Source organism: Scyliorhinus canicula, chromosome 11, assembly GCF_902713615.1.
Source record: "Scyliorhinus canicula chromosome 11, sScyCan1.1, whole genome shotgun sequence".
NCBI lineage: Eukaryota > Metazoa > Chordata > Chondrichthyes > Carcharhiniformes > Scyliorhinidae > Scyliorhinus > Scyliorhinus canicula.
This window is the reverse complement of record NC_052156.1, coordinates 90780721-90804305: the sequence shown is the minus strand read 5'-3', so window position 1 is coordinate 90804305 and position 23585 is coordinate 90780721. Positions and strand designations below refer to the sequence as shown.

At 44.5% G+C, this 23585-nt stretch overlaps 1 protein-coding gene and 1 pseudogene across 1 annotated transcript in view; one reads left to right on the top strand and one right to left on the bottom strand.

The window, feature by feature from the left end:
- The window catches only part of ip6k1 (inositol hexakisphosphate kinase 1), a 99636-nt gene that overhangs the window by 58181 nt on the left and 17870 nt on the right, over positions 1–23585 (top strand). Inside the window, 2 exon segments of the mRNA XM_038810841.1 lie at positions 1285–1489; positions 19430–19611. Of these exon segments, the coding sequence (XP_038666769.1) occupies positions 1285–1489; positions 19430–19611 (387 nt within the window).
- LOC119973613 lies at positions 15081–18765 on the bottom strand (annotated as a pseudogene).

Sequence of the window (23585 nt, the reverse complement as noted above, 5' to 3'; positions counted from 1 at the left end):
TGCACTTTCGAGAGTTGGTTACCGTTGATTGTTGAGGGGGGTTGGGGATTTTTTTGTTTGGTCGAGGTTGTTTTTGTATGGTGAAAATCTGTTGAATAAAAAAACTTTAAAGAAAGAATAATCTTTATTGGCACAAGTAGGCTTACATTAACACTGCAATAAAGTTCCCTAGAAGGTATAGTCGCTCAATGCTGGGAATTCTGCTGAGAGCAGTGTGCAATGCCTCATAGAATTGACCTTGAGACCTGGGCTAGAGGCGAGTGTCAGGGGATATATTCACATGGGGTTAACTGGGCCTGTGCTGGTTGACGAGCGTAAGACGTCTGCCTGAATCTTCCATGGTGGTCCAATCATCCTGGTAGAGCTTTTTTTTAACCGTGAAACCCAGTAGCTCACATGCTACCTCCTGGGTTTCCCTGCCAGAAAACTGTAGAATTTCTCTTTAAGGGATCCACTTTGAGTGGGTCTCGCTTCTTGCAGTGTAACAATTTCCACATTGACAAAAATGTACAAGGCTCAATCACGAATGTCTTGTCCATGTCCCCAGCTTGTGAAAGGTCATCAGTGAGGCCAGGGTGCATGGTCCTTATATTCCAGATTGCAATGCAAAAGACTGGTATCTTATTTGTTAATTTTGTCTTGCCTGGTACATCGATTAACAATCCTCTGTTGTGAGTAAACTCTCTCGGCTCCAAGCATCCGTTAAAGCAAGCAGGCTATGGCAGGACAGCACCTGACTGAAGACTTCCCAGCTTGAGGCGAGCATTAGTTATCCAGTGAGGTGCTATGATATGAGGTTAAAGTTCCTTTGTGTATTACAATGCTTTCTTCTTCTGGAAGCTGAAGCAGAACAGCATCTGAACGTGCTTAACTCACTGGGAAGCCTCAGAAGGTGAAGTGTATGCAGTGGCAAATCCCATTGCTGCTTTCTCTCTCAAAAGATGCTTCTTGACCTGAAAGTTTTCCAGCATTAGTATTTTGTCTTTACTAAAAGCAAAGATTGTCATCTTATACTTCAAATGTAGATATATTCAAATGTATTACCTTCTCAAAAAAATTAGAATTGAGAAAGTGGATTCGGATGCTGCTTGTGTTGCTACAGCAGCAGAATTCCATTTCCCAATAGAAAGGTTATTGAATTGGTGTTGCTGCGTTATGAGGTGGTGAATAGGCAAGGATTGCTAACATTTGTAGAATTCCCAAATACGAAATTGTGTAATTGATAGTGGGATAATTTGTACAACTGAACTTAGCTTGTTTAAATGTTGTGCTATTCCTATCCAGGTGTTGTGTTGGTATGTTTCGAAGGAGGTCGTGATGGTTACATTAACCTGGTCGCGTACCCGTATGTGGAAAGTGAAAATTTAGAGCAAGATGAGATTCCAGAAAGGGAGCAACCTCGCAGGAAACATTCACGGAGAAGCCTTTACCGGTCAACTAGTGGCAGTGAGAACCTGATTCAGAAGGATGATTCTGACAATGCAGAGAGGTAAGCAGAGTGGTTTCAATATGCGGGTAAATGTGCTTCAGTGTGGATAGTGTTCATAACCTCATTCAGAGGGCATGTTCTAACAATAGTTTGATTGATCGGAGCACTCGGAGATGCTGCAATTTTGGAAGCCAGACGAATACTGCAATTTCTTATACATGCAGCTCCTGACCTCCGTCACATATCTCTGCATAGTTATCACAGTGACTCGAAGTGAAGTGTGGAGGGCAGCTGTATTTGTGTTTTTCTCCATGCAGTGCGCTCCTGGTCTCGGGCACATCAGTGTGCAGTTGTTTCGGAGAAGACCACAATAGGACCAACAGTTCTATTTTTAATAGGACCCTTTTATTTCTTCTGTGGGCTGAGACCAAATAACATATTTTTTTGCCTTCTGTTGGACTGCCGGAAAAGGGAACACTGAATCCCATGAATTGACCATAAAATTAGCTCATAAAACTACAAAGTGTGCCAAAGACTACAGCTGAATCTGGGGCATAGTAATTATCATTGCATTATATGATCCATATCTGTTCTGATTTTTTTAAACAGTTAGCGAGAGATATATTGCTCTTTGAAGACTCTAGCATAGAGAGTTAATCAGAATTGTGTTAGGGTAAACAATTTTCTCTTCACAGCTGGCGTCTGGTGTTTTGATAAAGCAGTTGTTCATTCCGTCATGAGCAACATCAAATTGCAGGCTGGAGATGTGTGTTTAAAATTCATGTGTGACTGCAAACAGAACAGCTTATTGACTGGACTTAAATAAAAACACAAAATATGCCGGAAATATTCAGCAGCTCTGGCAGCATCTATAGAGAGAGAAACAGGGTTAACTTTTCAAGTCTGTGACCTTTCATCAGAACTGGACTATGTTAATGACTACTTTTTTTGACCCTGTCTTAATGTTTTGATTCCTTCCAAATTTGCCCGATGAAGAGAAGCAGGTTTTAAAGTCAATCATTCACAACAACCTGCATTTTTTTTTATGGTGCTTAAAATGTTGCAGTTATTCTTAGACCTAATCATAATGATTTCAAGCTCATTTGAAAGATAACAATAAGATGCATTTATATAGTGCCTTTAAAGCAGTAAAATATCCCAAGGTACTTCACAGGAGTGGTATCAAACAAAACCTGTCACCAAGACACGTAAGGTGACTCTAGGATAGGTGACCAATAGCTTGGAAACGGTTGGTTTTAAGGAACTTTTTAAAGGAGAAGCGGCAAAGAGATTTAGGGTGAAAATTCCAGTTCATGGGTGAAGCAAAGGAAATCGGGGTGCACAAGAGGCCAGAATTGGATGAACACCGTTTTCTCAAAGGTTTGTACGGTGGGGAAAAGCCATGGAGGGATTTGAACATAAGAATGCTGAGTTGTTGTATCGGACTTTGTGGCAGGAGAGTAGGAAGGTCAAAGAGTGCTTGAAGGATTCATACAATCACAGTGCAGAAGGAGGCAATTTGGCCCATCTTGTCTGCACTGACCCTCTCAAAGAACACCCTACCAAGGCCCACAACCCACTCTATCCCCATATCCCAATAACCCCACCTAACCTTTTGAACACTAAGGGACAATTTATCATGACCAATCCACCTAACCTTCACATCTTTGGACTGTGGTAGGAAAACGGAGCATAGCTTTACTGATGTTTGGGGACTCAAATGGTTAGTGCATAAGAAAATAATGGAATAGTGAATTAAAAAAATTATATGGCCATTCGATATTTTTAGAGCTTTGGCATCTCAGTTATTCCCACGAGCTCACCAGGCTAAATCGCTGGCTTTTAAAGCAGGCCAGCAGCACGGTTCGATTCCCATACCAGCCTCCCCGGACAGGCGCCGGAATGTGGCGACTAGGGGCTTTTCACAGTAACTTCATTGAAGCCTACTCGTGACGATAAGTGATTTTCATTTCATTTCATTTCATTTCATTTCATTACATCACTGCCTGATGGGATGTTTTGCAGTGCAGCCTCAGGAGGGAGAAATTAAAAGAGACATGGCAACAGGATCTGGAGTCGAGAAAATCTAACAAGAAAAGGAGGAATTTAAATAAGTTTGGGAATAGGAGTGATGGTTTGGGATTTGGAGCAGCAGCCAAAACAGTCATGCGATCAGGAAAAACTCAAATTGCATGAGCCCTATAACATAGTCATGTTGGGATAGATATGTCAACAGGGAATTTTGAGGAGACAGTCTAAAGGTGTTCAGAGTTAAAGTTAGCAGTCCTGTGGTAGGATAAGGCTAATGTAAGGAACAGGAGAATATGCATGAAGCATCCTACAAAGTGTTGTCTTGATTCAGAGAAGACAGGTGTGACGGTTGAGGGCAGCACAGTGGCTAGCACCGTGGCTTCACAGCGCCAGGGTCCCAGGTTCGATTCCCCGCTGGGTCATTGTCTGTGCGGAGTCTGCACGTTCTCCCCGTCTCTGTGTGGGTTTTCTCCGGGTGCTCCGGTTTCTTCCCACAGTCCAAAGACGTGCAGGTTAGGTGGATTGGACATACCAAATTGCCCTTCGTGTCCAGAAAGGTTAGGAGGGGTTATTGGGTTACGGGGATAGGGTAGAAGTAAGGTCGGTGCCGACTTGTTGGGCCAAATGGCCTCCTCCTGCACTGTAGGTATGTATGTTCTTTGTGAGAGAGTCATAGAATCCCACCGTGCAGAGGTAGACCATTTGGCCCTTCAGATCTGCTCTGAGCCTCTTAAAGAAGGTCCAAGCTCTGCCATATCACTGTAACCCCATATAATCTACTGATCCCTGGACACTAAGTGGAAATTTTATCATGGCCAATCCACTTAATCTGCACATCTTTGGACCAGACGTTTAAGGGTAAAATATCGGAGGATGCAATGCGACAGGTATTTCCGTGGAAAGAAGATGCTGATGATGTGCAGAATCGGCTGCTTGGCAGAGAATGGGAGTAAAATTGGAGTATATGATATGATATCGAAGTGGTGAACAAATGTACTTCAGGCCAGGAGTGTGAATTTCTGACCAGGAGCCAGACTGAAGCTGACACCTGAAATCAGTATTTCATACTTAGCCGGTAACAGCAAACTTGGAGAACGAACTGTAAACTGCACAAAGTTGCTTAAAATTTAAACAATTGGAGTAAAGGGTGCTTGCGCATCTTAAAAGTTTGAAAGCCGATGTAGCAATGCTGCAGGAGACTCACCTGAGGGTGAAAGACCAGGTGAGACTTAGAAAGGGTTAGTCAGGTGTTTCACTCTGGATTTGACGGAAGGGCTCGATGGGTAGCGGTAATGATCAGCAAAAGAGTACGCTTCCAGATGGAGACGGTGGTGGCAGATCAGGGGGATAGATATGTGATTGTGACAGGGGCACTGAAGGGGAGGTTAGTGGCACTGTTAAGTGTATACGGACCCAATTGGGACGATGTGGGATTCGCAAAGGAGTTTGGGGCCATCCCGACTTGGACACAAGCAAACTGATAGTTGGGGGGGGGGACTGGAATGGTGCAGGAGCCAAGGTTGGACAGGTCACGGCCTCGCTCGCTGGTCCCATCAATGGGGGCGAAGGAGTTGGCTGGGCTAATGGTGGAAATGGGAGGGGTGCACATTGGAGGCTTCTGCACCCGAGGGAACGGGAGTACTCATTTTTCTCTGCAGTCCATAAGGTATATTCGCGGATCGACTTTTTCGTGGTGGGGAAGACTTTGCTGGCTGGGGTTAAGGTGTCGGAATACTCTGCAATTACAGTGTCAGATCATGCTCTGCATTGGGTGGATATGGTACTGGAGAAGGGGGTAGTGCAGAGGCCGGGGCGGAAATTTAGATGTGGGACTTTTCGGGGATCAGGGATCTGTGACAAAATTGAAAAGGTAATTGAGGAATATGTAGGTTTCAACTGTCCGGGTGAGGTGTCGAAGGCAGTTGTTTGGGAGGCTCTAAAGGCGGTGGTGAGGGGTGAGGTGATTTCATTTAAGGTCAGGGTGGACAAAGAGGAGAGGTTGGAGTGGCAGAGGGTAATAGATGAGATGTTGGAGGTAAATAGGAGTTATGCAGAAGATGGGGACCCAGCAAAGCTGGAAAAGAGGAAGGAACTACAGGCGAAATTTGACCGACTATCTACCAGGAAGACGGTGCGCCAACTGAGACGAGCAAGGGGTGCAGTTTACAAACATGGAAATAAGGCAGGTATGTTAGCAGGTCAGCTCCGGAGGGAGGCAGCGGTAAGGGAAATTGTTCAGGTGAGGGATAGGGCAGGGAAGTTGGTGGTGGCTCCGAATATGATTAAGAAGGTTTTGAGGAATTTTATGAGAGGTTGTACAAGTCGGAGCTACCCTGGGGAGACTGGGAGATGCAGGAATTTCTAGATGGGTTAGAGTACCCGAGGTTAGCGGAGGGGGACAGGGCTACATTAGAAGGAGCAATACTGGAGCAGGAGATAAAAGATGCGATTGGGAAGATGCAGTTGGGGAAGGTGGCAGGGCCGGATGGGTTTCCGGTGGAATATTATCAAACAAAAACAAGGATAAGCTGGCACCCTTGATGGTGGGCATGTTTGAAGAGGCGGTAGGGAAGTGGGTGTTGTCACAAACTTTGGGGCAGGCATCGATTTCCCTGTTGCTAAAAAAAGATAAGTACCCGACGGAGTGTGGGTCGTATAGGCCCATATCACTTCTGAATGTGGACGCAAAAGCATTGGCGAAAGTACTGGCGGGAAGGCTGAAGGATTGCCAACCGAAGGTGATAGGTGAAGAACAGAGATTCATGGGTTCATGAGAGGGAGGCAGCTCTTTTGGGGGGGCTGCCATTCCGTAGGGCAGAGACTCACTTTAGGTATCTGGGGGTGCAGGTTGCCCAGGAGTGGGGGGGCTCCGCAGGTACAACATTTCTAGTTTGGTGCGGAGAGTGAAAGCTGATCTGGCAAGGTGGGATGGTCTCCCTCTGTCACTGGTGGGTCGGGCACAGGCGGTTAAAATGTACGTGTTACCGCGATTTCTGTTTATTTTTCAATGCCTGCCGATTATCCTGCCAAAGGAGAGATTGAAGGAAGGATTACTTCGTTCATATTGGGGAGGGACGGTGGCCAGAGTTAGAAAGGTGCTGCTACAGAGGGGAAAGCAGGCAGGGGGTTTGGGTCTTCCGAACCTGATGTATTAGTCCTGGGCAGCGAATGTGGAGCTGGGTCAGAGGGGTTAATTGCCAGTGGGTCAGAACGGAGGAGAGTTTCTGCAGGGAGTCGGGATTGAAAGCACTAGCAACAGCGCCACTCCCGATAGCTCCGGGGAAATACTCAGGGAGTCTGGGAATAATAGCTTCATTGAGAATTTGGAGGCAGTTGTGCCAAAACATCAGGTTGGGGGCAATGTCAAGGGAAATGCCGATTCGGGGGAACCACAGATTTGAACCAGGGAGGTGGGATGGAAATTTTTAGGAAATGGGCAGAGAAGGGGATTAAGACACTAAAAGATTTGTTTCTTAGGGTCGGTTTGCAGGATTGAAGGAGCTGGAAGCGAAGTATGGGCTGGAGCAGGGGGAAATGTTTAGATACGTGCAGGTTTGAGATTTTGCCAGAAAGGAGATACAGAGCTTCCCGGTGGAGCCGGCCTCCACATTGCTGGATGGGGTGCTGACGACAGGGGGACTGGAGAAGGGGTAGTGTCAGCGGTTTATGGAGCTATTTTGGAAGAGGAGAAGGCACCACTGGAAGGGATCAAAGCAAAGTGGGAGGAAGAGTTGGGAGAGGATATGGAGGAGGGGTTCTGGTGTGAGGTGCTCCGGAGAATGAATGCCTCCACCTCGTGCGCGAGGTTGGGGCTGATACAGCTGAAGGTGGTATACAGAGCACACCTCACAAGGGCGAGGATGATCCGATTGTTTGAAGAAGTAGAAGATGTGAGTGAACGTTGTGTGTGGGGGTTGGGTGGGTGGGGGGGGGGTGGGGGGAGCCTAATCACGTTCATATGTTTTGGTCCTGTCCAAAGCTAGGGGATTACTGGAAGGAGGTTTTTAGGGTAATTTCTAAAGTGGTGCACGTGAAACTGGGCCTCCGGGAGGCCATATTCAGGGTGTCGGACCACCCAGGGTTGGAAACGGGTGCGGAGGCAGATGTTGTAGCCTTTGCCTCGTTGATTGCCCGAAGGCGGATCCTGATAGGTTGGAGAGCAGCCTCTCCACTCTGTCCCTGGCGTGGCTGGGGGACCTGTTGGAATTCTTGACTCTTGAGGAGGTTACGTTTGAACTGAGGAGAAGGATGGAGGGGTTCTACGATTCATGGGCATTCATCATGCACTTTCAAGAACTGGATAACATCGAACATTAATTGTGGGGGGGGGGTTGTGTGTGTTAATGGTGACTATGGGTGATCCCTAATTCCTTTTTGTCATTTGTTTGTGTGAACATGCGGGCTAATGTTTGGGGTTTGGTGGGAGGATGGGATTGTTGTTATTGATACAGGGATTGGCATATTTGTTACTGATTATTGTTTATTGTTGGTGGGTGTAAAGTTGGGAGAAAATGTGAAAAGGAGAAGAATGAAAAATATATTTTTTTAAATGTAAACAATTAGACTACAAATTAGTGACGCAGCAGCTGATCCTCCGATTTACTCCGGTGCTGAAATATGTTCTTGATCCCCAGAGAAGTCAGAAGCCAAAGTTCCATTGCTCACTGAGAAATGAGGCACAGTCAGGAGATGTTGAGAGACACTTTAAACCAGCAGGTAGCTTGTAGTTGGTTCTAAAATGCACCCACTATTCAAGCCAGGGCAGCTTAAACAATATAAGAGGACATTGGAGGAAATACGGCAGAGAATAACATTGGGTGGCCAAGGAGAGAGGTAGATGGCAAGGCAAGTGTTTAGGATTAGCAACGCCAAGAGTAGAGCCAGTTCGTCGACGTGTGCAGACTTGCTCATGGAGACCATTCTGTGCACCATGAATGGTTGCTTCATTATTGGATGAGCAGAAGTACCTGATTTGAGGTTGACGACAGTATTACAATGAATAACAATAACTTTATTTAGAGATTTAGCACAATAAAACATCCCAACCAGGTTTCAAGCTGATGATCCTTTGTTACAAAAACAGAAAATGCTGGACAACCTCAGAACGTCTGACAGCATTTGTAGCAAGAGAATGGAGCTAACCTTTGTTATCCAGCCCTCGGGCGACGGAAGTGCTTTGATTCTTCCCTGTTGTATATTGTTACAGACCAGGCTTTTTTTTTCTTTATTCATTTGTGGGCTACGTTGGTTAGGCCAGCATTTGTAGCCCATCCTTCATTGCCTTTGATGGGGTTTTGGTGAGCTACCTCCTTGAACCACTGCAGTCCATGGGAGGGAGTTCTAGGATTTTGACCCAGCAACAGTGAAGGAATGGCGATATATTTCCAAGTCAGGATGGTGAGTGACTTGGAGGGGAACTTGATTTAAGCCTGTTGAACGCCTTTGCCACAGATCTGGATAAATAATCAGGGCCTATTGTGATGTTAGCCCTTTGGGTCTCCACAACAGGCCTGGTACTTCTGTTCTTTGATCAATAAGTCCACCAATGATAGACAAATGAAATGAAATGAAAATCGCTTATTGTCACGAGTAGGCTTCAATGAAGTTACTGTGAAAAGCCCCTAGTCGCCACATTCCGGCGCCTGTTCGGGGAGGCTGTTACGGAAATCGAACTGTGCTGCTGGCCTGCTTGGTCTGCTTTCAAAGCCAGCGATTTAGCCCTGTGCTAAACAGCCCCTAAATATGCAATTAATTTGTTCTTTTAAAAAAACTCACTTAATTTCCCTTGCATTGAGGTGCCATGCATATCCCATTGTACATTTTGACATCAATCTTCAGCCGTGCATTTGAAAAATTATTACATATTATTAAACAAAGGTGTCATGCCCAGTAAAGGCATGTCAAATTCATAACTGTTTAAATATGAACTTTACTCAATGAAATCTTTTGGAACTGACTTTACTTATTAAAATAGACAATATGTGTTTCAAGAGCTGACCGCTGAAAGATTTCTGACCTGACATACAACTTCAAAAACTGGCACCCTGTCTCACAAGGACAAAAGAGGTGTCAACTCCCCATATCCTGAGACTAACGAGAGAAATTCCTGAATTGAATGGGTCTTTCTGAAACAAAGACAGTGAGTGTTTAACCTCCCTGAGGGTGAATGTTTTCAGACAATAAACTTAAGACCGATCACGCATGTGGAAAAGGGAACAGTGAGATGCCACATGGTAGGGAAGCCTCAATAGTTTCCTTTTTTAATCTTTAAGTGCTGCCTGCAGAGACACTGGAGCAGCAGAAAGGGCAGTAACATTTGAGCCTTGAGGACCAGAGACTTTTAACATCGTATGGTCTCCATGCCTGTTCCCTTTTCGGGTCGACCAACAACAAACTGACCTCCTGATGCCAAAACTTCAAGGACTATCATTGCTACCTGAAGAAAATCTGTCTCTTCAAGGCAATTCGGAAAACCACTTTGGTACATGATTCTGGCTGCTAAATGTAACTAAACCCTCTTCTTCACTAAGCCTGCAGCGTGTTTTCCAGAACCAAACAATCGTGAATAATGAGCTAATTCAAATTGTGTCCACATGTGCTCACACACATCTTCCTTGCAAAAAATTACTGGTTTACATACAGTTGGGAAGGGAACAGGGATTTCAGTCGGTCTCTCTCACCTTGTCTGTAACAAAATGCATGGGATTACTGCCATCCTTTGTAACCCGGAGAAGGATTCATTAAGAGGCAATTCAGTAACATCATTGCAGTGTTAATGTAATCTTACTTGTGACAATAATAAAGATCATTATAAATATTTCATTATTATTATAAATGAAATACAATTCCACGAGAACTGCTTTAGAACAAAGAACAAAGAAAATTACAGCACAGGAACAGGCCCTTCGGCCCTCCCAGCCTGCGCCGATCCAGATCCTTTATCTAAACCTGTCCCCTATTTTCCAAGGTCTACTTCCCTCTGTTCCCTGCCCGTTCATATATCTGTCCAAATGCATCTTAAATGATGCTATCGTGCCCGCCTCTACCACCTCCGCTGGCAAAGCATTCCAGGCACCCACCACCCTCTGCATAAAAAACTTTCCACGCACATCTCCCTTAAACAGGGGCTGGTTTAGCTCACCGAGCTAAATTGCTGGCTTTTAAAGCAGGCCAGCAGCACGGTTCGATTCCCGTACCAGCCTCCCCGGACAGGCGCCGGAATGTGGCGACTAGGGGCTTTTCACAGTAACTTCATTGAAGCCTACTCGTGACAATAAGCGATTTTCATTTTCAAACTTTCCCCCTCTCACCTTGAAATCGTGACCCCTTGTAATTGACACCCCAATCTTGGAAAAAGCTTGTTGCTATCCACCCTGTCCATATCTCTCATAATTTTGTAGACCTCAGTCAGGTCCCCCCTCAACCTCCGTCTTTCCAACGAAAACAATCCTAATCTACTCAACCTTAGTTTGTGAATTTAATTTTGTCCAGAAAAATTATCCAATAACTTTTAAAATCTCCCTCCAATTTCATCTTGCTTCCTGAAAACCAAATTTCAAAGATGCCAACTGTACTCCTGTGCCTCCAGAAATGACCATTCTCCCCGTATGCAGATTGAGTGCTGTTGTGCAATTCAACTATGTGCATGGCTGTAGATGAGTCCGATCTTGCCCTCACTTACTGCCTGTGCACACTGTGTCCAGCTGGTCTTATTGAGTAGCAGTCTAGGTGCAAGCCCTTGCAAAATTCTTTTCTCACCATTTCGGGACTGAAGTAAATTGTCAGGGCTCGGATTAGCAATTGTAACACAGACTAGGAATTACATCCACATGGGTTTTTAGAATTTATTCTTTCATGGGACTTGGGTATCTCTGGCAATGCCAGCATTATGGGCCCACCAAGCTTCCGCTGCTCCATTCTGCTCTCAATACCAGCATTATGAGTCAACCGTTCTATACTCTAGAGTCACATGTAGGCCAGACCAGGTAAGGATGGCAAATTTCCTTCCCTGAAGGACATTATTGAGCCAATGGATTTTTATGAACAATCCGTGATGCTCACTATTACCAAGACTAATTTTAGTCCATATTTTTTATTTGACTAATTTATTGAATTTATATTTTACTATATTTTCTGGGATTAGAAGCCATATCTCCAGAGTATTACCCTGGGGTAATGGGCACATTTCCACTGTGCCACCATCTCCCCATGACCTTTATGGCTTAGTACTACACAATGTTGGCAACACAGTGGCGCAATGGTTAGCATTGCTGCCTCATGGCGCTGAGGTCCCAGGTTCTATCCCGGCTCTGGGTCACTATCCGTGTTGCATATTCTCCCTGTGTTTGCGTGGTTTTCGCCCCCACAACCCAAAGATGTGCAGGGTAGGTGAATTAGCCACATTAAATTGCCCCTTAATTGGGGAAAAATGAATTGGGTACTCTGAATTTATTTTTTAAAAGTGCTACACAATGTTTACCAACTGGAGTGAATTTTGTCTACGCATTATGCCCTTAATGTAATTACTTTGTCAAAAAGGCAATGTGCTGAAGTTAGCTCCATCATGCACTAAATTTCAGAATCATATTTAAAGTACATTGCAAAAGAGCCAATGTTAACCTGTGAGGAAAATGTGTTTAGTTTTTACGTAGTTGGGATCGGCCTGATACTATTGTGGAGATAATGTGGAGACCAGGGCTATGAGGATAGAGTGACAAGGGTGGGGCTTGCTCTTGAAGAGCACTAGCATGGGTATGAAGGGCTGAACAACCTTATTTTTGTGCTGCGACCATTCTATGATTTGTTTCTCGTTCCAATATACAGAGTAATGTGTTTTAAATTTGTCCTGCATTTTGCTCTTTGGTGGCCATTTTGCCCTTTGGTGCCCATTATATCACCTGGCCGTTTTCAGTGTATCGGACTCGCTGGGGAGACGGGGTGAAGACGGATGTTCTTGCCTTTACCTCGCTGATGGGGGCAGCACGGTATCACAAGGGCTAGGGTGGAAGTGAAGGCTTAAGTGGGTCAGTGCAGACTCGATGGGGCCGAATGGCCTCCTCCTGCACTGTATGTTCTATGTTGCTAGCCCGGAGGCAAGTTCTGCTAGGATGGAGATCTGCTGCTCTGCCCAGTGCCTCGGTCTGGTTGGTTTACCAATTCTGGTGGAATTTCTACATCTGGAGAAGGTCAAGTACTCCGTGGGGGGGCCGAGGAGTTCTTCCTGAGATGGCAGCCATTAATTTCTGACTTTAAAGAATTAATCACTATCAGTTGTTAGGTGGGGGTGTTAGTTCTTTGTTCTCAATGACGGAGGAAGAGTGTTTCTTTCCTTGGTGGGTTTTGTATAGTTGGTTCTGTTTTTTTTAATGTTCCGTTTCTCCATGTTATTGTATTTTGCTTGTCTATTATAAATGAAAACTCTTCAATAAAAGTATATATATATTTTTAAAATTGACTTTATTTAGCTGTGTGCAGCATGGAAGGCAGTGGAGAAATAAAATGTATACCAAACTAGAGAATAATGGTCACAGACCTGAAATCTTAACTCTACTCTTCACAGATAGTACCGGGCCTGCTGAGTGTTTCCAGCATTTTCTGTTTCTATTTCAGATTTCCAACATTTGTGGTGTTTTGTTTTTGCACTGGCTAAAGATAGCTGTTTATTTCATGGGGGGCAGGCAGTCAGTGTTTTAGTGAATATGATCCAGTCACATTCGCCAATTGAAATATTAATGCATGTAAACTTGCTGACTTGGATCTGACTTTCAGAACAATTTCTAGTGACTCAACGGGCAGCCAGCAATATTGACGTCCACACCGTAGTTGCTTGAAAGGTAGAGGTGATCAATACGCTGCCTGGCTATTGAGAAATAATCTGCTTATTCTACAATAGCGTTTGCATCTAAGAAAGATTGGTCTATATTGGGATAGCTGTCTTCAGTTGACTGTTGAGGTGGTGGAAAACAATCCTGCAAACGCTTGTGATGTAAGATTTGCAATGAATTTCAATGATTAACATTATTATTTGCTTAGTACAATGTTTGATGTCCCACACAAACTGATTATCTTTTATACAGGTAACTTCTTGTCCATAAGTGTGACAATTTTCTTTAATCTCCATGAGGCGCTATTTACTTTCTGCCTCCTTAAACTCTGATAATATTTAGTACAGCCAATGGTGGTGAAAGAATAAATAGTCAGCCCTTCATGCCCATGCTGGCTGTCTGCAAGAGCAAACTAGCAAGCCCCACTCCCTCACCCTGCTAACCTAGAATGTTTCAGATTCTAGGAGATAAGATCTCCCAATTTTAAAACTACCTGTTTACTGTTGCCATGTTTTGAAATTGTGAGGAGAGACCCAGTTGGAATAGTATGAGGAAAGGACTTGCAGTATTTGGTGCCTTTCACGATCTTCAGGATAGCTCGAGGCGTTTACAGCCAAATCAAGCACTTATTACTGAAGTATAGTTACTGTTACAGGAAACATAGTGGTAAATTTGCTCACAGTAAGACCCCAAAAGCAGAAATGAGATCATAACTAACAATGCTGAAACAAAATTCTCTGGTTGGGAGATGAATATTGGCCAGTACATGAGAACCACATATCATTTTAGGACCATGTGATCTTTTGCATTCACCCAAGTAAGCAGATTAGACCTCAGTCTAACACGTCATCTGGAAGGCAGCAAAGCCAACAGTGAAGCACACTCAATACTGCACTGAGGTGTCGAACTGGATTATGTGTTTAAGCCTTGGCAATATTGTTCCTATGCTATTGTTAGAAGGGACATTTCTGATGAATGTACTGTTAATAACTGTTTGTTTAGTCAGCACTTATTTCAAATAAAATGACATATGGAATGTTTCTGAGACACAGAACAGAGACCAGTATTGAATATTACACCAGGATTTCTGCACAGTTCTATTATGCAGTTTAATTCATTAAAATTGTATGGGAGGGTTTAGGTGGGTATTTTCAATTGTCCTACTGTGGCCACTTGAACCATGAAAAATAGGATGCTGTGCAATTGTGGATTGGTGCTGTAAATCTGAAGTAGAAGGGGAAAGTTTCAGAAAATGCAACAGGTCCAACAACATTTGAAAAGATAAAATCGATTAACATTTTGGGTGTAGGCCTTCAAGACAAGTGACAACTGAGGTTAGGCTACTTACAACAAACAACAGAGGGTGGACAGAACAGGTGTATCAGAGTCCGGGTTGTTAACTATCACAGAGGAATGATTAATGGGGTTAACCAGCACGGAACAGATGTGGGAAAAGTGCTTGGGAAAATCAACGGTCATCGTGGGTGGCACAGTGGTTAGCACTGTTCATCACAATGCCAGGGACCCGGGCTCGATTCCGACCATGGCCATCTGTCTATGTGGAGTTTGAGCATTCTCCTCGTGCCTGCGTGGGTTTCTTCCGGGTGCTCCGGTTTCATCCCACAGTCCAAAGATGTGCATGCTAGGTGGATTGGCCATGCTAAATTGCCCCTTAGTGTCCAGAGATTATGTGGAGTGATGGGGTTGCGGGCAAGTGGGCCTGGGTGAGGGTGCTCTTTCAGAGGGTTCACGCAGACTTTTATTTTTTTTAAATCTTTGATGAATTTTATTGTGAATTGGTACTCAAAAATACACAAATGCAGTTTAGAACTGGATGACTTGACCCTTCCTTTTCTTATCTCCTCTGAGCTCAAAGTGCTTGCATCTCTTGATGGCCAGCATTCTCTTTGACCGACAGTTGGACGCACTCCAGTCTCAGTTCCAAGCACTCCAGTTTCAGCACAATCATCTTTGTGGTCTTTGCCTATTTCTGAAATATAGGCTTTGTCTGTCCAACATAACCACTCTGCTTTCTGTCATAGCGTCACTTACCCTGTGCATATAGGGAATCCTTTCCCTTATACTGGGTAACCTTGGGAGCTGGTGCCAATGACATTTCTTGCAGTATGTCTTTCGGGTCTTTGGTACGATGACTATTTTCCCAGGTCGACGGTGAGCGGAAAGCCGGTTGGTGCAGACTCGATGGGCGAATGGCCTCCTTCTACACTCCGATTCTATGGTCTCGATAAATCAGAGAAAATGCATTATAAATATAACAATTTTGACTGGGCAGCACGGTGGCGCAGAAGTTAGCACTGCTGCCTCACAGCGTCGAGGTCCCAGGTTCTATCTCGGCTCTGGGTCACTGTCCGTGTGGAGTTTGCACATTCTCCTAGTGTTTGCGTGGGTTTCGCCCCCACAACCCAAAGATGTGTAGGCTAGGTGGATTGGCCACGCTAAATTTCCCCTTAATTGGAAAAAAGGAATTGGGTACTCTAAATTTATTTTTTTTAAACAATTTTGCGAACAAATGGGAATGAAGTGGAAGTAGAAAGATTTCCAAGTCTGGACCTGGACAAGGAATGGGTCACATACCCAAAAGTTACTGCACAAATCAGACCCTGGAAACATGTAGAGGAGGAATGAGCATTTGGAATGTTTCAGGTTGGATACTTCTATTGAATCTCTTTGTTTATTTCACAGAAACTAACTGATTAAACTTTTCATAGTATTTGTGGAACACTCGTAGATCAATACCCTGATCTCTTCCTTCATTACATGACTGATGATGTTGGTGCTGCTTCCTGCTCCCTTTCTAATCTGAAAATCTTATTCACTAATCCATTCTCATCCTTCACTTTCACATGGTCTCTGCTAAGTATCTATTGCCTTTCCTGATCCCCCTCTATCCATGGCATTGGTTTTCTACAGGCATTGTTGGAACTAGACCACTCCCACAACCACTTAGCTATAGTTTGATGTTTCACATTCAGTTTCTCTCCCTCGCTGAAATAACCTTCAATATCATGCAGCATTCTTTAACCTACTAATTTCGAAAACTTGAAGACCAATTATCAGTAAACCTATGAACAGGTCCTTAGAATCTCAGACAGGGCTGTCATCGTACAACACTTGGAGGTCCAGAATTGGTGTGTACAAGTCTATCGCTGTATAATATCACAGTTAGATGGCACTTGGGGCGAAGGGGATCAAAGGATATGGGGAATTAGGCTATTGAGTTGGATGATCAGCCATGATAATGAATATAGTAAAAAGTCTTACAACACCAGGTTAAAGTCCAACAGGTTTGTTTCAAACACTAGCTTTCGGAGCACTGAGGTTCACCTGAGGAAGGAGCAGTGCTCCGAAAGCTAGTGTTTGAAACAAACCTGTTGGACTTTAACCTGGTGTTGTAAGACTTCTTACTGTGCTCACCCCAGTCCAACGCCGGCATCTCCACATCATGATAATGAATGGCGGAGCAGGCTCAAATGGCCACCTGCTCCAGTTTTCTATGTTTCTATAGCAATGCAATACAGTACTGGTGGGTACATGTCTATCATTGTCTGCCATTGGGGTAGTTGGTGGATATAGGTCAGTCACTGTATAACATGGTACAGCAATAGTGGGTACAGGTCTGTCACTATGACACTGGTATAAAGTACTGGTGGATATATTAGGTTACAGAACTTGTGTGTACAGACCTGTCAGTGCATCTGTAAGGTACAGCTCTAGTGAGTGAGTACAAATCTATCACTGTGAAACACTGGGTGGTACAATACTGGTGGGCACAGGCCTGTCATTACATCATTTGGAAGTGCACTACTGTTGGGTGTAGACCATTCGCCTGGGTTGCAGTGTTGGTGGATACAAGTGGGTTTCTGGAAAGCACGTTGGTGCAGTGGTCACAGGTTCAATCCCGGCCCTGGGTCTCTGTCCGTATAGTGTTTGCACATTCTACCTGTGTTTGCGTGGGTCTCGTACCCACAAACCAAAGATGTGGATACCGTGCTATCACAAGTGGATAGCACTGTGGCTTCACAGCGCCAGGGTCCCAGGTTTAATTCCCCGCTGGGTCACTGTGCAGAGTCTGCACGTTCTCCCTGTGTCGGCGTGGGTTTCCTCCGGGTGCTCCAGTTTTCTCCCACAGTCCAAAGGTGTGCAGGTTAGGTGGATTGGCCATGTTAAATTGCCCTTAGTGACCAAAAAGGTTAGAAGGTTAGGTGGATTGGCAACGCTACATTGCCCCTTAATTGGAAAAAATGAATTGTGTATTCTAAATTTATTTAAAAACAAATTGGTCTCTAAATTATGATTTCTCTGTATATTCTTTTTTTAAAATAAATTTAGAGTACCCAATTATTTTTTTTCCAATTAAGGGGCAGTTTAGCGTGGCCAGTCCACCTAACCTGCACATCTTTGGGTTGTGAGGTGAAACGCACACAGACACGGGGAGAATGTGCAAACTCCACACGGACAGTGACCCAGAGCTGGGATTCGAACCCGGGTCCTCAGCGCTGCAGTCCCAGTGCTAACCACTGTGCCTCATGCCGCCCTGCTCTGTGAGCAAGATTCTCTGGCCTCCACGTGGCATGTTTCTTGGTGACTGGCCGGGGACAGGATTTTCGTTGCTGTCCATAGGATTTCCCATTGAATTCCCATTGAATTCATCATGTGAAGAAGCACTGTGGCGGGACGGAAGATCCTGCTGGCATGAACAGCCTGAAGATCCCACCCAGAGTGAGAACTCTGACTTCTGTTTGCTTCCCCAGTAGCAGCTGCTACATAGCTTGCTAAAACCTAGTAAAACTGCTGGTACTTGCTAAGATTGACAGTTGAGTCGACCTGTTTTCAGTACAATTTAAACATTGAACTGAAGGCATTTTGTACCATTTACTGAGTGTAGCAGATTGAATTAGTCTGATTCAGTCGAAGCTCTGAGTCATTTGTTTAGTTCACTTTAGAGAAGTCTTAGAAACTCTTAGCTGTGGTTCACTGAGGATGGCCACAGCCCTCTTGTGGAGGAATGCCTGTGCTCTGTTGGTTCCTTGATACTGAATACAGAGCAAGCCACTGATGGCTGTTTGAAGGGAACTCTCAACTTGACAGCATGATTGAGGATTTAATAGGAACAGCTTCTTTAAATCTAGGAGTGAATTCACAGATGCCATTTGAGAAACTCAAGTCTTCTGATGGTGCCTTGAATCCACTTTGTTCTGCATTACCCTTATTGGGATCAGGTCAAAGTGTCTATTTGAAAGTACACAATTCTGACTGGTTGGCTGAATTGACACTAATGGGTGGGTGATTCTGATTTCTGTTAGTGTGTATTTCTGATATTGCATGTGTTTGCATTGCTGCAGGGATGTCGTGACTGGTGCCAAACAGCGACATGTGATATCAATTGCCCACGTACTGTGAAGGTAATTGAAACTCTGGGTAGAAAATGTGCCAGTTACCCATGTCACAAGTACTCGTCATTGTGTTGGTACCAGCTTGCACACTGTGAGAGACACAACCTGGGCACTCTATAGTAGAAAGGCCCTTTGCAGTGAGTATAAATTAGCACATTCCTGCTGCCAGTGATACGCAACTTCAGATGCAGCAGACTATTGCTTTGGTATTAATGAGGATGGAATGATGTGAATGCTGCCCAGAACCTTGGGGCTGCGTGTTTTCATTTTCTATCAGCTTGGTTTTTGAAAAGTAGCTCTCATTCCTTAACACTCACTGCTGATGTTATAAGCTTGATATTTTCCACATCACACACCTTTTCAAATCCTAGATTTTAGATGTTGTCAACTTTGGATGTAAAAGGAAATGGGGTTTATTGTTTTTTAAAATATTAATCTTTATAGTGAATGTGTATTTCTCAAAGTGGGCTCCCAATAAACAAAAATAGACGGTTACCAGTAAAATATGGCACTGCCTTTTGGTTGGGACTAGAAAAACATGCAAATTAGTACACCAAGATGCTGTTGCCTATCTATTGAAGTATTGAATTGCAGTGTGGCTACATTCAGGTCCGTGTGCTTAAGTAAGTCTCCAATCCCATCCTGCCATCTGTGAATATGTGTAACTGCTCTGTAAAATGACTCTTGTTCCCTTCTTCATCCTGTTTATTTCCTCTCTAACTTTCCCACAGCACTCAGGAAATGAAGAGTCCAAGGGTGGAGCTGCAGGTTCCATCGGACATTCCCTTCCAAATGCTAGATAGTAATAGTGCACTGATTTCGGAGAAGATCAGCTTCAACCCATGGAGTCTACGTTGCCATAAGCAGCAGCTGAGTCGCATGCGCTCGGAATCAAAGGACCGGAAACTCTACAGTATCCTTTACTCAGACATGCTCGTAATGTACTGTGGTCAACATTGTGACAGCCCTGCTTGCCATCCTCTCCTCTTTATTTAGCACAGTCTAATATTGCTATAGCACCTCGCTAAATCTGAACAGAAACGTACAGTGCTCCTGAATCTCCAGATGAATTGGTACGGCTGCACCGGTACCGCATACCAATAAAAACCTGCATTTATATAGAGCATTCAAATGTCGAAAGATACTCGAGGTGGGCAGATCTAAAGAGAGATTAGGAGTGGTGACTACAAGCTTGGTCCAACTGATGGACTTTGAAGAGGACAGGAGAGAGAAGGTATAGGGGGGGAATTCCAGTGAGCGAGGTGAAGGAAGCAGAAGGCAAAGGCAAGGTGGAGGAAAGCCACAAGAGGTTTAGGTCAGAAGACCTGAACATTTCGAAGGGTTGGGGGTAAAGAGACTGGAGGGAGTTATGCCCTGCAATAGGCAGGGATGCAAATTATAAATTTATGGGAACCAAAGAACCATCAAAGTGGTGGATGAGCAGGACTGAGTGCAGGATAGAATATGGACAGGAGGGTTTTGGATGAGCTTAAGTTTGCAGATGGGAGGCTGACCAGGAGAACATTGGAATGATTACGTCGAGTGGACAGAGACATGGGAGTGCCAGGTGGGCTAAGGATGCTGCAGGCAATTTAGCGAGATATTTCTGCATATCGGGAGACAAACTGACAACAAACAAGTTTGGATTGCAAAGCTGGGTAAAGGAAAAGGGTTGTCTGTGTGTGAGAACAGGGTGGGGAAATGCTTCAAAACTGCTTGCTTGCAGTCTAAATTCTGACGTGGTCTGGTTCGGAATAATATTCTTTTTTTTCTGTTTTGTAACTTTGATATATTTCTATTGTGGTAGAAATGGGAGAGGATAAAGGGACAGAAGTTCAACTGAAATTGTGAATGTTCCATTCACCTGAGACGGTAACTGAGGAGGGGAATGAAGTTTCCGATGAGGGCTGAACACAATGGTTTACCTGGGGGAAATGCCAGTGTCATCATGAACCTCACCCTTGGAGAGAGATGGTTAACGTCTAGTGTCACACTTTTCCTTGCCCCACCCAATATGTAGATGTACTGTTTACTGCTGCATTATGTAGTCCATGTTAACTCCATTGTACATCAGTTTTGATTGTATTATAATGCATTATATCTACCAGAACATAGGGACGGGAATAGACCTTTCAGCCTCTCGAACCAGTTCCAGCATTTAATTAGAATATGATCAATCTGTACCTCAACTGCATTTCCTCACTTTTGCCCCATATCCTTTAATGCTGTTACTTAACAACAATTTATCAATCTCAGCTTTGCAACTTTAAACTGATCTAGCAGGCACAGCATTTTGGAGCTGAATCTTCTAGATTTATACTCCTTGTGGTTGCGGGGGGGGGGGGGGGGGGGGGGGGGGTGCTTCCTGACTTTGTTTCCGAGTAGTGTTTAAAATACACCCAGAAAAGTATCCACTTCATGTTTAATAGACCATATATGGCATGTTAATTTTAGTGTCTCAGAATTTGTGGGGCTGTCGCAGGTTTGGACTAAAGCACAAACTGCTGACCATGAGCACTTGTCCCACAACTCGCCAAGGGGGTTGTTTCCTTGACAAGGAAAAAGGACCATGGCAAGATCCAACAGCCCCTGCATGTGGTGGTAAAGGGGTGCTATTTGGACATGGTTTCTTTTTTTTTATAAATTTAGAGTACCCAATTATTTTTTCCAATTAAGGGGCAATTTAACATGGCCAATCCACCTATCCTGCACATCTTTTGGGTTGTGGGGGTGAAACCCACGCAGACACGGGGAGAATGTGCAAACTCCTCATCGACAGTGACCCAGGGCCGGGATTCGAACCCGGGTCCTCAGCGCCATAGGCAGCAATGCTAACCACTGTGCCACCGTGCTGCCCTGGACATGGTTTCTTGGATCACTTCACTTGAGCTGCTTTGCTGTTAGGTTAAGGCATTGCTGCTAACTTTTTAATTTCTAATGTTTGACACAAGTTACATTATAATTTACGCTGCTGGGCGTTTTGCTATCATACTATCAAATTTAGCAATTAGAAACATATAATTCCTACAGTGTCAGGCCATCGAATCTGTACCGACCCCTGAAAGAGAACCCTACCTAGGCCCACTCCCCCGCCCTATCCCCGTAACCCCACCTAAACTGAAAATCCCTGGACATTAAGGGGCAATTTAGCACAGTCAATCTACCTAACCTGCACCTCTTTGGACTGTGGGAAGATACCAGAGCATGCGGAGGAAATCCATGCAGACACTGGGAGAACATGAAAACTCTACAAATACAGCCACCTAAGGCTGGAATTGAACCCGGGACCCTGGAGCTGTGAGGTGGCAGTGCTAATCACTGTGCCACCTACATTCTGCTTTCTATCCCCTCAGAGATTCTATATGCACAAAATGGAAAGTTGGTCCATTAGCTGATCTCTGGGGACTCCAATTTTATAGTGGCCGGATATAAGTATTTATCTTTTTCTAAGGATAGTCGGGAATTCTTTTCCCTGAATGTAATTAACTAATTAAATTCCAATGATTTCAAGTACATTTTGCACAGCACTGCTGTTGTTGTAATTTAAACAATGGATCAGCATGTCCTTGCTCTTTGTGATCCTTTTTAGACTGTTTTAATGCTCAAAACCAAAGGATTCCTGTGCTATTTTCAGGTACTGATAGCAACAATTGATATTTGGGAATCCCACAAGTGGTTGGTGAAATCTTTCTAGCTCTTTGAAACACTGTGCACTAGGTCAAAGGTAAGATGAGGTTTGCTTGCTCACACCTACATCCATAAACATACTAGGCATTGGTGTCTTGGACAGAGGATGTTGTAAATGCACAGCACGTCAACCAGTGTCTGAGAAGTAACATGCTTCATGTGTGTACTCTGATGCGTTTCACACCGCAAGTCCACCGCAAGGGGCCGCACGGTAGCATGGTGGTTAGCATAAATGCTTCAATGCTCCAGGGTCCCAGGTTCGATTCCCGGCTGGGTCACTGTCTGTGCGGAGTCTGCACGTCCTCCCCGTGTGTGCGTGGGTTTCCTCCGGGTGCTCCGGTTTCCTCCCACAGTCCAAAGATGTGCGGGTTAGGTGGATTGGCCATGCTAAATTGCCCGTAGTTTCCTAAAAAGTAAGGTTAAGGGGGTGGTTGTTGGGTTACGGGTATAGGGTGGATACATGGGTTTGAGTAGGGTGATCATTGCTCGGCACAACATCGAGGGCCGATGGGCCTGTTCTGTGCTGTACTGTTCTATGTTCTAAGTGTCATATTCTGCTTCACAGATGGTGACTGGCTGTGTGTATCTCGTATTTGAAGCCAATTCCATTAACACAAACATTCAATTGCTAGCAGCTGCCTTGCATTTTATGGTGTGTAACTGGTTGCACTGAATTTAGCAGGGACCACAGGAACCAGTTGGCCCTGCCCTTTTATGAGGAGGACTTGTATTTCCTTTTAAGCAAAACAATGAGAAACCACCTTGTATATTTCCCTTGGTCCTATTGCAAATTGAAAATGAAAATGGGAAGCTCCCCCACCCTCCAGCCCAAATCCATAACCCATCTGACCTTAAGGACACTAAGGGGCAATTTAGCATTGCCAGTCCACCTAGCCTGCACATCTTTGGGCTGTGGGAGGAAACCCACACAGACACTGGGAGAACATGCAAACTTCACACAGTCACCCAAGGTCGGATTTGAAGCCAGGTCCCTGGCGCTGTGAGGCAGAAGTGGTAACCGCCCTGCTGCCCAATGTATACACTCTGAGCTGTTCACTAATTCACATACGCATTTGGAACTGTGGATTTCATCTCGGCTGCTTTATAAATCTTCAGTCACTCCCAGTTAGTTGTGTATTGATAGAAAATACATTTGATGCCGCATTAATATTAAGTGCCACATTGCTGAAATATAAAGAA